Source organism: Sycon ciliatum, chromosome 8, assembly GCF_964019385.1.
Source record: "Sycon ciliatum chromosome 8, ocSycCili1.1, whole genome shotgun sequence".
NCBI lineage: Eukaryota > Metazoa > Porifera > Calcarea > Leucosolenida > Sycettidae > Sycon > Sycon ciliatum.
Window position 1 is genome coordinate 14,211,878 of NC_088650.1, and position 12,500 is coordinate 14,224,377.

The 12,500-nt window shown below is 47.0% G+C and overlaps 1 protein-coding gene across 1 annotated transcript in view; it reads left to right on the top strand.

Moving 5' to 3' along the window:
• Window positions 1–3,449: 3,449 nt before the first annotated feature.
• The window catches only part of LOC135823767 (uncharacterized), a 9,485-nt gene continuing 434 nt past the window's right edge, over window positions 3,450–12,500 (top strand). Inside the window, exons 1-8 of the mRNA XM_065336611.1 lie at window positions 3,450–3,700; window positions 4,732–6,854; window positions 7,446–7,521; window positions 7,765–8,076; window positions 8,451–8,532; window positions 9,195–9,271; window positions 10,769–11,003; window positions 11,404–12,500. The exon at window positions 11,404–12,500 is cut by the window's right edge and continues 434 nt beyond it. Of these exons, the coding sequence (XP_065192683.1) occupies window positions 3,676–3,700; window positions 4,732–6,854; window positions 7,446–7,521; window positions 7,765–8,076; window positions 8,451–8,532; window positions 9,195–9,271; window positions 10,769–11,003; window positions 11,404–11,425 (2,952 nt within the window). The 5' untranslated portion in view covers window positions 3,450–3,675 and the 3' untranslated portion in view covers window positions 11,426–12,500. The remainder of the gene's footprint in view (window positions 3,701–4,731; window positions 6,855–7,445; window positions 7,522–7,764; window positions 8,077–8,450; window positions 8,533–9,194; window positions 9,272–10,768; window positions 11,004–11,403) is intronic.

Genomic DNA, 12,500 nt, shown 5'->3' on the forward strand with positions numbered 1-12,500 from the left:
CTGTCTGTTCTATCTAGTCATGGATGGTTTCTTGTGTACATTAACTGGGAAGCTCCGTTACTCCTTGGACAGCCGGCAAAATAATCTTTATGAATGCGGTTTCAGGCATTGGGATGTTGTGTTCGGCAGAAGTAGCTGATACTGCATCTTTGTAGGGGTGTCATCGAGTAGTCCGGTACCCGTGCTACCCGTTATTAGAGCGGGTATTCCGGTAGCAGTTTGCTTCTTAGAACCCAATAGCGTAGTTGGAGTACGTTTTTTTTTTTTGCAACGGTGCATGTAAAAAGCACGGCTATGTGCTTACAGTGCTGCCAACCTGCTCGGTCTGATTTGCGTACTCGGACTGCTGAATTTCCGTATTTTCCAGAGGTTTTCCGTACTACCATTTGTTTTTAAATCCCATGATTTGTAAAGTATTTTTTGCGACATTTGTAGTCTTTGGGGTACCCTATATACCGGGTGCTCAGTAAGTCGTACTTTTATTTTTTTATTTATCGTCTCCACTTCATGGTACATAATACCACATAGCCAATACAAGAAGGGGAGGGTGAATCCAACCACGGAAAATAGCATTATCAAAAGAAGAAAAGGAAGAGTCTTGGTCCCGGGAAGCGATACGTCACGGGAACTGTAGCCTAGTGTAGGACAGCCAGCAATGGTGTGCAACATACGTACACAGCGCTTGAAAGCTTTGTCACTGTCTGATGCTCGGGGTCGCAGTCAGGAACACTGTTTTTAGCGTGAAAGTAGGTCTACTCCGCAGTTTTATGTGCTCTGCATGCAATTATGTACATAGTCATGTACATGTACATGTAGTACCATATCATGTACATGAAAGGGGAAGTTAAGGCCAAAATTAAAATTTCACCAGTTGTAGTCTTCGGGGTGCTGAGTCGAATAGTCGTGGTCCGAGGAAGCTGAGACGCTCCCTTCCTACTTGAATCCCAATCGAACTCGCGCACTTCCACCGAAACTGGGTGACTGCGCCCTACTAGATTGGGATTTGTATGCAAAATGTCACTAAAAGCGCCATTTCGTTCTTATAAAAGCATGGATGACCGCGACTGGCCCATATGTTGTAGTCTTTGGGATGCTGAGTCGATTGGTTTTGGTCCGAAAAGGCTGCGATGCAGCGTTCCTCCTTTATTCCCAATCGAACATGGTTGAACAAGCGGTCACGTGCTCCTGCATACGCCAGTCACCTGGTCACCGTGCCTGCAGGGTACAACTTACTAGCCTGTTTGACCTTTTTTGGGTGCAGTCCTGTCACTCGAGTTGAACTCGAGTTGAACCTTGGTGCGAAAGTTGTCGCCTGCTGGCGTGGTGACCAGGTGATTTGGGCACCCAGGAGCACGTGACCGCTTGTTCAACCATGTTCGATTGGGAATAAAGGAGGAACGCTGCATCTCAGACTTTTCGGACCAAAACCAGTCGACTCAGCGTCCAAAAGAGTACAACATATGGGCCAATCGCGGTCATCCGTGCTTTTATAAGAACGAAATGGCGCTTTTAGTGACATTTTGCATACCAATCCCCATCTAGTAGGGCGAAGTCACCCAGTTTCGGTGGAAGTGCGCGAGTTCGATTGGGATTCAAGTAGGAAGGGAGCGTCTCCTCTTTCTCGGACCAAGACCATTCGACTCAGCACCCCGAAGACTACAACTGGTGTTAATTTTTGCCTTAACTTCCTCTTGAAGAAAAATGTGTTCGTAGTCAGCTCATCCATACTTCTCTCTCAGTTTTCCGTACAATTCTGTCAATTTCCGTACTGCAGACAAAGGAATGAATTTCTGTACAAATACGGAAAAATACAACAGGTTGGCAGCACTGTGCTTAATGTACACTTTCTACCTATCGCAAGTGCACACTAACTGCACAAACTATGCCACATATACCCGATAGGGTACCCGCGCTACCCGGATAGAAATGCCCAAACTAGTTACCCGACCAAACCTCTACCTGTTGCATAACTACGTCGTTTTGTGCTCAGGACAACACAGTAACATAGCCAGTGATTGGCAATGGCCAAGAAATCAGTAATTAAGTCCATTGCAAAGTGCAATACCACATAACACGTGCTTTTAACTCTCTTATGGCTATTGGAAAGTGCAATTTTTGTCATCAGAGTTTGATTGGAAATACTATCATTCTCACTCACGCTAGTGCCCTTCACCCACACACAGAGAAACAGTTCTTGAAGTTGTAAAGAGAATCTTTGGAAGAACATGTTGCAAGACGCGACAATACATGTAGTACACAACTCCACGCACGATCCAAGCACAACGTTGCTCGCACAGGCGACCCCCCCCCCCCTCACAGTGTTGCACGTTGCGACCGCCCCCCCCCCCCCTCCCCAACCTAGGGAAGGCAAAAAGGGGGGCTCCACTGACACAGAGGTCAAAATGACAGCACTTTTGCTTTAGTAAAATAATCTTGAGTACGCATGCAGAGGCGAAAAGGGGGCTCTGATGACACAGTGGTCAAGAAGACAGCACCTTTGCTTTACCGTAAAAGCCCGTGTATACGCCCACTCGAAATTACGCCCACTCTCCGTGTACATGCCTAGTCAGGGGAAGACAACACTTTGTTTCAAAATAGCGCCCATGCCCATGTATACGCCCAGGTATGCCGGAAACACCAGTACATGTACAGGTACTGATACCCAATACTTACTGCTATCCCTATTCCAAGTATACGCCCGGTTCCAAAATAACGCCCGTGCCTTTGTATACGCCCAGGAAATCGAGGCTGCTATTCTATACGCCCGGGGGCCTATACAGTCAACTTCGCTTATAGCGACACTCGGCGGGGCATCAGAAAAGTGTCCTTATTCGCGAAGTGTCGTTATACCCGAAGTCCCATTATATGTATTACAGTTGGATGGGACTTTGCTCTGGGCACGGAAATTCTGTCGTTATATCCGCAGTCGTTATTGGCGAAGTTGACTGTACACGGGCTTTTACGGTAATGTCCTTGCCTTGATAGCGTACTTGTGCTTAAGTTAAGTTAACTGTTGCTGACGGCCAAATGTATGGTTGCTTGTGGAGCACATTACATAACTTTACAGTCTCCTATAATACGCATCCTGTCGGACGGCAAAAGAGGCTGCGGATTTAGTTTTTCTGCACGTTATCAGCAATGACTACTGATCTTCAGCAACTTGGGTCTCCTATAATACGCATCCTGTCTATGCTTTTGTAATGCCAGCATAATGCTCGGGATAGCACTCGCTGCTGATCTTCAGAGACGTGGCCAGACTCTCACTCACAATAAGACTGTTGTAATGTTCATTGTTCCCAAACGGTCGCTGGTTTCTCCCATAATTTCATCGTACTGTTGTGCGACATGCTATACGACATCCTTATATCGTATAACACTGTATTGATGTCTTTGATGGTACGGTACGGTACAGGTACGGGATAGCGCCAGGCATGCCGATGGCACAAACAAACAACAAACAAACAAACACGGAATTAAAGCTGTGTGGACCCTGCCTAGCGCCAGACGTTACTGAAGTAACATCTTTTGCATAGCTGCGGGAATAATCTTCCAGTGTATATTGATTTTCTGCTTGTCTGTGGTGTGTTCTTTTCAACCGTTTGTTTACTTCTGTATGATCAACTCACTCTTCTCATCTCCTATGACGGATTTGTTCCAATCTTGTCGGCAATATGGATGTTCTTGATTGCAACTGCAGCGGGTAAGTTGATGATCATCAAGAAGTCTTTAGCACAAACGAATATTGATCCCTTCTCGGTTCTTTCTAATAGAGTCCGTGTCGGCTGGGGTGTCCGTGGTGTGCTTGAGCAGCGCTTTTGCACACGCAGTCTTTCCTGTCTGGTCAAGTTAGTTATTGTTGTGCAACGAGTGCCGTATAGTAATAAAAGGACTTGAGGACTTGAGAACTTGGCCAGGCAGGCACTCAGTGTTTCTAGTTGATTTATTTTTGTTTCGATTTATTTGCATTTATTTGGCACGGCTAAGCGGACGCTACTAGTCACGTACCCTTATGCAGATCCGTCTACATTTTGAGTGCATGTGATGTCCTTATTTTGTTGCATGTAGATTAGTGCAGTATGGTGGCTTTGTGTCCGCTGCTGCGGGTGCGCTGTAGGTGCACTTGTACGTGCATGTTCTGCTGAGGAGCAAAATCCACATATCTCCAGACTCTGGGATGAATAATGGAGTGTGGTGGTGGGCCCATTAAGCTCCGCCAACCAGAGGTCTCGGCTTCATAGCTCCATAGACGCACCAAAGGGAGATTGGGTAGGGAGGATTAAGTTGAAAAAGAAAACAGAAGAAAGAAAATGGAAAGATTGTATTGCTCAGTGAGCAAGAGAATAAGTTGAGTATTGATGTCAACGCTGTTAGACTTTTAAATTCAAGAGGAGACTGTCTTTGGGGAGAGGTTAGGTCCAAGTAGGGTAGGACACTGTACCTACAATGGAGCTCACTTTTAAAATACGTACCTGGAAAATACGGTTAATATTCTGGTTCTGTTTTAGCTGCACCTCACTGTGGTGACTGATTCATTGATGAATGCCACAAGAAAACGTTTGATTCGCAACTCGGCTGTTTCACCGTGACTGCTGATGAGCGCATTTACATTCGTCATTTCAATACTACAGTTTCGAAATACTTCTCTAATTGTAGTACATGCAGTTCCTGGCTAATCTCTCTCAAGTGCATGAGAAAGTGGATGTGCTTTTTTGTTTTTGTGATGCGATGTAGAAAGAAGTCCTATGGAAGAGCAGAGGAGGAAGGAAGTGTTCTCAAGCTGCGTCGCCGACATTGTCTACGAGCGAGTACTACTCATGGGCCCTGGTCGCGGTGGAAAAACTGGAGTGTTGAGGTCGCTGCAAGACAAGAAGTTCACGAAGACCGTCAGTACACTTGGCATAGACATGGAAAAGCTTACCTTCACCCTGAATAAGAGCAAAAGAGGAGTGTACCAATTGGAGCCAACGGATGCGTCACATCACCTAGCCCTGCTGTCTGCCTCAATCGTCGACAAAATTATCGGTGCTGGAGCTGACTCTCGGCAAAGTGATGTCCGCGGTACAAACGCCTTCCAGCGTCTGGCAGGTGGAGCAGCTGGTGCAGCTGGTGCAGTTTGGGGCACGTTTTTCAAGCGTCTGGATGAGACTTCTGGTTTGGGTGAGAACACACTGTTTGTTGACGTGTGGGATTTGGCAGGGCAGATGCCATTCCACGCGTTACACGACCTTGTGTTTTCACCCGAACGCACCACCTACTGCGTCGTCTTTGATGCCAGCATCACACCGGATACACCGTATGCAGATATCCTGACTGATGAAGATGGCGAGGACAATCAGCTCAACATCAACCAACCCACCTGTACCTACTTTGATGTCATCGATTCATGGCTATGTACAGCCCGCGAAGCACTTACCGACAACTCCACAGCGCCGATTTTCCTCATTGGCACACACCTGGATCGTATGTCGAAAGAAGATGTTCGCAAAAGAAGGAAACAACTGCAACAACTGACGCTCGGCAAGAAGTATACTGACAGCCTCCATCCGATCATCTTTGTTAACAACACTCTGTCTGGGTCAAAAGTTGACCAAGGAGTTGCAGAGTTGCGTGAACAGTTGGCCTGCGTCATTCAATCCCGTCGCAGAGAGAAGTTGCCAATCTCGTGGCTGCCATTCCCAGAGGTACTGGAGGCGATTGCACAGGAGACGTCATCATTCATCATGAGCTATGACAGGGTATGCAGCATCGCTCATGATGCATTTGGTGATGCTGACGTGGATGTGCCTCGTCTCTTGAGCTTGAACCAGTCGCTTGGCTATCTCATTGTCTTTGATGATGAGGGTAGCCACTTTCCATCGGCTACAGCTAGTATGCCACCTGTTGGAGCAACACAAGCATCATCAGCATCCACACCACGAGCAGCACCACTACAATCACCAGCAGCAGCAGCAGCGCCCACGTCACAACCTCAGCCACAAGCCATGGCAGAAGGAGTAGCAGCCGCAGCTTTTGGCCAAAGAAAAAAGGTTCTAGCTAGCACCCCATGGCTGATGTTGGCATCCAAGGCTGTCCTTTTGCCAGCACCGTTGCTGAATAAGCAGGCTCGCGAGTTCAAGGAGCAGTACAAGCTGCTGAAGGATGGCATCCTGTGTGAGTCGTTAGCCATTCACCGATGGCAGCAGGAGAAGGCCACGGAAGGTCTGGTGCGATCTCGGGAGCAGCGTCGGAGTCTCTTTTCACTGCTAGCATCTCATGGCGTAGTCTATGATGCTGGCGAAGATGATCCATTTTGTACAGGGTACAAAGTCTATTATGTGCCAGCCCTTGCCCAGTGTAAGCCGTCACAAGCGCTAGAGTCCAAATCAGCGCCGCTCTACTTGGTTGACGAAGATCCAGACAGGAGCATCACTCAAGCGCATTTTGGCCGAATCACCGTGCGATGCTTGCAGAAGTACAAACCAGACCGGAAGAAGGATTTGCGCATGGGCCTCGAAGTTGCAATGAGATGCCAGAATGAGTTTCAGCTTCAGCTCTCCTATTCTTCCAGTGCCATTTGCATCACAGTGGACAGCGACAAGAGCGAGAAGACAATAGATCACTGCGAGTCTGTTGTTCGCTTCATTCTCAGTGCCACCACAGAGCTGCAGCAGCTGTATGGCCAGCGCCTGCTGCGCCTCCATCCCAGCATTGCGTGCCTGTGCCGCTATGACCGGCCATGCCAGCTTCATGACCAGCAGCACTGCAGGAGCACCGGATGCCAGCACTTTGCAGAGATTGGCGAAGACGTCCGACCAATTCGCTGTGGCCTAAGGCAAGCGCATACCGACCGGCCAACGTGGGATAGATGGATCAAGGTAAACATTGTTATCGCAATAGAAGGATGTGCGTTCACCCTGCTCATTCTCCCAATGTATAGATAATATAATCAAGTTGGCTGCTCTCCACACTGGAGCTCGAAGATTTCCCGCCGACCTGACTTGGCACTTGACTGACTCACAACTGACACGCAGGGCACCGACTTTATTTTAGGAAATAGACTGAATTACCGTACATCCCCGTATGTGACTCACCTTTTTACACTAAAATTCAACTGTAAAAAGGAGTGTGCGACTTACAATCGAGCGTGACTTACTACTGAAATCAATTATAAATTACAGGGTACCTCAAATTAAATTAAATTATAAATTAAATAATATATCAAATCAATATTGCCTAAACCTGAAAATGGGGGGGGGGGACTTGTAATCGGGAAATACGGTACTGCTGAAGTACTGAATAGGGTGGTAAGCAGTAGGTTTCAGCCCGTTTACCATTCATTGCTGGGGTGTGAATGAGGTGGTCCAGTGCATGCCCGGCACTAGTATGCTGGAGGTTGAATTTCATCACTTAGAAAATCAAGTACACGTCCCTTTCTTTTTCTTTGGTGTGTTGATGGTGTTTTTCAGCCGTTCTACCCGGAGTGCAATGTTGATGACTTGTGTCGCTTAGTTGTTGACGGCGCTGCTGGAATGAATGACGACGGTGAGTGAAACAAATGATAGGTCGATAACTTGGATAGGATGGAAGGAAGACTATCCTAGAATTTGCTCATACAATAGGTGTGTGCATTTCGTTTGCTGTTTGCTTTGATGATTTCCACGGTTGTCGTAGTCTTGGTGGTACTTTCACTGAATTTCTGCTTTGCCTATGTTCATTTCTATAATGCACATTGTGATAACTGGATCCTCACTTTACTGTGTGTCATTTTTTCTCTCGGCTTGCCAGACAATCCTTGGTGTGATATTCGCTACAAGAGGCACCATCAGTGGTTTGTCGAGAGACTTCCACCACGGGAGACTCGCCTTGCGGCGGTCTCGAACGGGCTGATTATGGAGGGTTTTCAACGCTGCCTGATGGATCGCAGTATTCGCAATGATCACAACGAAGAATTTCTCAGAGAGGTCTCTGCCGGTGGTCGTAGGACATTCAAGCTGTTCCTGGAGGTCCTTGATGAGCTTGGCTACAACTTTGTGAATGTGCGGGCGAAGCTGCAACTGCTAGTGTCTTCTGATACTGAAAGCACTGCTGCCATGACCAGTAAGTATTTTCTACTGCAGTATAGTATGTCTTAGTGTATGCATTCATGCATGCAGGTGTTCAGTGCATGAATCATGCGTGGAGTAGGGGTTGGGGGACTTCTACATTTTAAAGTGCTATTGTGAGCATAAGTTATACTTGTGCTGTTGCCAATACACATGATGGGTGGTGAATGAGTTTCGGCAGAACTGTAGCTGTTGAACTGTAATAGAATAACCCATAGTCACAAAGTGTGTGATGCAGCCGGTGAGGTGGGAGAGGTTTGTTTAATGTAGATGTTGTCTTTGCTAGCCCAGGAATAGTCTTGATGCCAGGGTTTGACGCAATTGTGGATTTGTGTTTCCTGCATTTGTACTTGTCTTTTCCGTTACAAGGTGCAGTGAGTGCTAGTGGAGTGTCTCATCCGCAGGTGTCCGCACTTCAGTTCATAGCAGGGGCAACGATGACAGAGTCTGGGTGAGTTGCAGCCATTGCATGCGTATAGCTTCAGACTTGCACTCCCCTGTCTGTGCAACACGCTCCATGCAGGTCAAGGTCTCTTTTTGATTTCTTTACGGTGTTCAGAGTTGCACACTTGATCCTTGAGAGTCACAGTGTTCCTACAGATGCCGAAACTCAGTCTAACAGAGTCTCGCACAAACTGTGAACTTTTTTACATAGCACGGTGTGACTCTTGTGTGCAATGTGACACTTTCCATTGTACACCTCCCTCCTTCCCCTCCTTGAGCATAGTTGTGACTACAAGTCTTAGATCAAGGTACACCGGCTAACGGACAAACAGGTGTTCAGAGCATCTCCGCGGACTGACGATGCTGCATGCATCGACCACACCGGATCACCTGGTCGTCCGGCGCGTACAGGTTTATCTAGGTCTCGCCGGGTTATGTTTCCTAGAGCGGGTGCTATCCGATCCTTGTTTGGTCTCCGGCGTGTGATGAGTCTAACAACCTAGTGCAGGTCGTTCTTCACGCTTCACCTGGTCTTGCACCGTGCCAGTACAATCAGTGCTAATCTGGCGTGCTGTCTCAAGATTATTCTTAGACTGTCGGCGTGCAGTATAAACGTGGCTCCCAATGCATGTCTGAATTTCCTGCTGCTGGGTTGGGTTTTTTGTGCAGGAGAATGTTGGAAGAAATCCGTGACCAAGAGAGTCTCTGCCGCCAACTGAACGCAATCTTCAGCGAGGAAGAGCGAGGTGAGTATGGGGGAGGGGGGAGCACTTAAAGGGGTAGTTCACCCTAAAATGAAAACTTGACAACCTGTAGCTAAAATGCACTGATTCCAATGGTGAAGATCCCAGGTTGATCGGAGCAGCCGTTCCCGAGTTATAACAACTTGAAGTTTTCACTTAACTCAATGACATCATGCCGACGTCACTAACTTGCCCAGACTAGTTTTCAAACTTCGGTATGGGACATCCGGCATCCTACCCGTATCCCGACTGGAAAAATCTTCACCATTGCAATCAGTGCATTCCTCTCTTCAAGTTATTAAGTTTTCATGTTGGGGTGGACTTCCCCATTAATTGTTGCCTGATCGTACTTTCCCTTTTTTTCTTCTCTTTTCTACTCTGTTTTGATTTCACCTTAAGGCTGCAACCACACTATTAAAATACAAAATCACGTACAAATGGCATTACAGTAGAAATTGTCATGGCGGCGTGTGCGCGAAATGCAAAATGGGCTTTGTAGGTTTTCAGCAACCGGCGCACTCCTGCAGAAAGCCACGTTTGTCGTTTTCGTCGTATTCATGCTCCATCTCCTGTGTACAGCGTTTTTTCTACCTAGTCGTACGGTATAGCATCAGCATCAGCATACAATTATTGTTTTTGAATTTCCCGGTCTTTTCCAACACGTGGCACACGCTTTGGTACGACAACGTCACATGCTGGTCGCGTGAAAACGTCATCTATGCAGGCCGAAAAGTGTAATGTTGCATACCGACTTGTGAGATATGCACGAAAATTTGTACTGGTATTTTTTACGTAGTGTGGCTGCGGCCTAAAGTAACTAGTTGCATGTCTGAAAAATGCCAAAGTGCTAACATGGCGTGGTGATGGTGTTGCTATGGTGTTATGAAGAACTACAGTTGCCATGGTGTTATGACCTCGATAATTCAACAACAGCAAGCACACACACAAACGTTGACCCAGACCCTTGTGCAGAGTCAGATGGCTTTTCAAGCCAAGCTTTTTGACAAGTACTTTGGCAAAGATGATTAATCTTTTTCTTTGTGTGATCTTCACACAATCCTTAAACATAATCTGCACTTTTTTTGTCCCTAGCCTTTCACACGCTTCCCTCGTTTTATAGTCCTTGCATTGTTCAGAAGAAATACAGTTGCCATGGTGTTATGAATAAATGTTACTATGGTGTTACCATTGCAATTTCAAATTTGGACTTCACGGAGAATTTCAAAGTTTTAGGAAATTAGAGGCCACATGCCACGCACTGCTCTTTTCTCTCCAAAAATCAACACTTGCAAGCCAGATATGAAAGAAAGAAAAATCATTAGTCAATAGCAAGGTCCCTGGTTCGAGTCCCGGTGGTGTGACTGTTGATTTTTTTCTTTCTTTCATATCTGGCTTGCAAATGTTGAGCTTCGGAGAGAAAAGAGCAGTACGTGGCATGTGGCCTCTAATTAAATAATTCCTAAAACTATGGTGTTCCCATGGTTACTATTGATTGTTCAGATGAGCTGGCCTGTGCTGTTGTGGAGGAAGTGACTGGAGACTGGGAGAACGCTGAGCAGGTCATCAAAGATTCATGCCGCAGACGTCGTAAGCAAGCTCCTGATCATCGTGATGCGAAGGCCATCCTCAGCTACTGGATTAGTAAGCGTACCAGTCCACCGTGCACAGATCACATGATCAAGCTGGTGCGTGAGGTTTGTCCCTTGCGTGTCTGTGACATCAAGGTGCTGCTGAGGTGAGTACTGGCTCCATTCTGCTCCTGCTGCTGCTGCTAGTGCTACTGCTGGTGCTTCTGTTATTGGTACTGCTGCTGCTGCTGCTGCTTTTGTTGCGACTGCTGGTGGTGGTTGTGGTGGCGGTGATGGTGGTGATGGTGGTGCTGCTGCTTCTGCTGGCCATAGTTCACATTCATACTTTGCAATGTGTTTGTGTGGAACTGCTGGTAATTGCTCTGTGAGGCTATACAGGTGGTTGTGCTCAGGGAGTATTGTAAAAGCAGAAAAGCTAGTCGGTGAACAATGTCGTCCAACTCCAATGAAAGGGAGATTGTGCGGTTGAAAATTTAGTCAATGGTAGCTAGCAGGACCAATTTCCAATGTTATCCTTGTGCCATGTACTTCTGTTGTTGCCTGCAGTACGACTGAGCCATCCAACTGAGCCAGTGACCTGTTTACGCCACTCCATCACCATGGATACCAGCATCAAGATGGCTACCAGCATCACCATGGGTCACCATGGATATAAGTAACACAAGTACATGTGATCATTGTATATACCGTACCCTGGAACAACAGTAGCCGCAGCTTTAGTTCTGCTTAACGTGCTACGCTGTATGTCATGTCATAGCCACCCTCCGAGTTTCTGTGCTTTCCCTCTCCTCCAACCGTTGTTGATTCTGACCTGCTTTTCTCAGCAAGTGCAGTGCAATGTGCTGCAAGCTGGCATTCTTGTTTTCCATGGACGTTGCTTGTTTTTTTTTAATGTTCCTCTCAGTACATGTAGTCGGTGTGTGTGTGTGTGTGTGTGTGTGTGTGTGTGTCTGTGTGTCTGTGTCTGTGTGTGTGTGTGTGTGTGTGTATGTATGTGTGTGTGTGTGTGTGTGTGTGTGTGTGTGTGTGTGTGTGTGTGTGTATGAGTGTGCACACACTTGATTGTACTTGTAGACCATGCCCGGATAGCTACTAGCTACAACAAGCAATATTTTAGTTACATGTAGGTCTCAACATAGGGTGTCTTCGACAGTATCCTGTTTGCCCCCCCCCCCCCCTAACTTACATGTAGCTGGCTGCTGCTTTTCCACTGGAGCAATCTGTGTTTGTAGGCTTGCTTGAAATATCTAATGTCCTGTCTTTAGTAGCCACTTACACACTCTAGTTAAACCGCCTCGCTAATGCAAACTCTAACTGCACTACGCTGTGCACGTACACAGAGTGCAGCTGTATTTGCGAAACGCTTTTTTCCTATTTCTTGTGTGTATGCTGCCACTAGTGCTGGTCGTGTCCGCTGTCACGTGATTGCTGCACATTGCTCTGTGTCTGCCTTCCAGAGCCTGTGCAGTGGTCCAGTCCGCTGGGCTGCGCTGTACATGTAAATACATGATGCTCGCTCTCTCGCTCTCTCTCTCTCTCTCTCTCTCTCTCTCTCTCTCTCTCTCTCTCTCTCTCTCTCTCTCTCTCCGCTGCTTCTTGGGCGTGTCTTGTTTTAGATCAAACTTCTATTATGTGTTACTGTA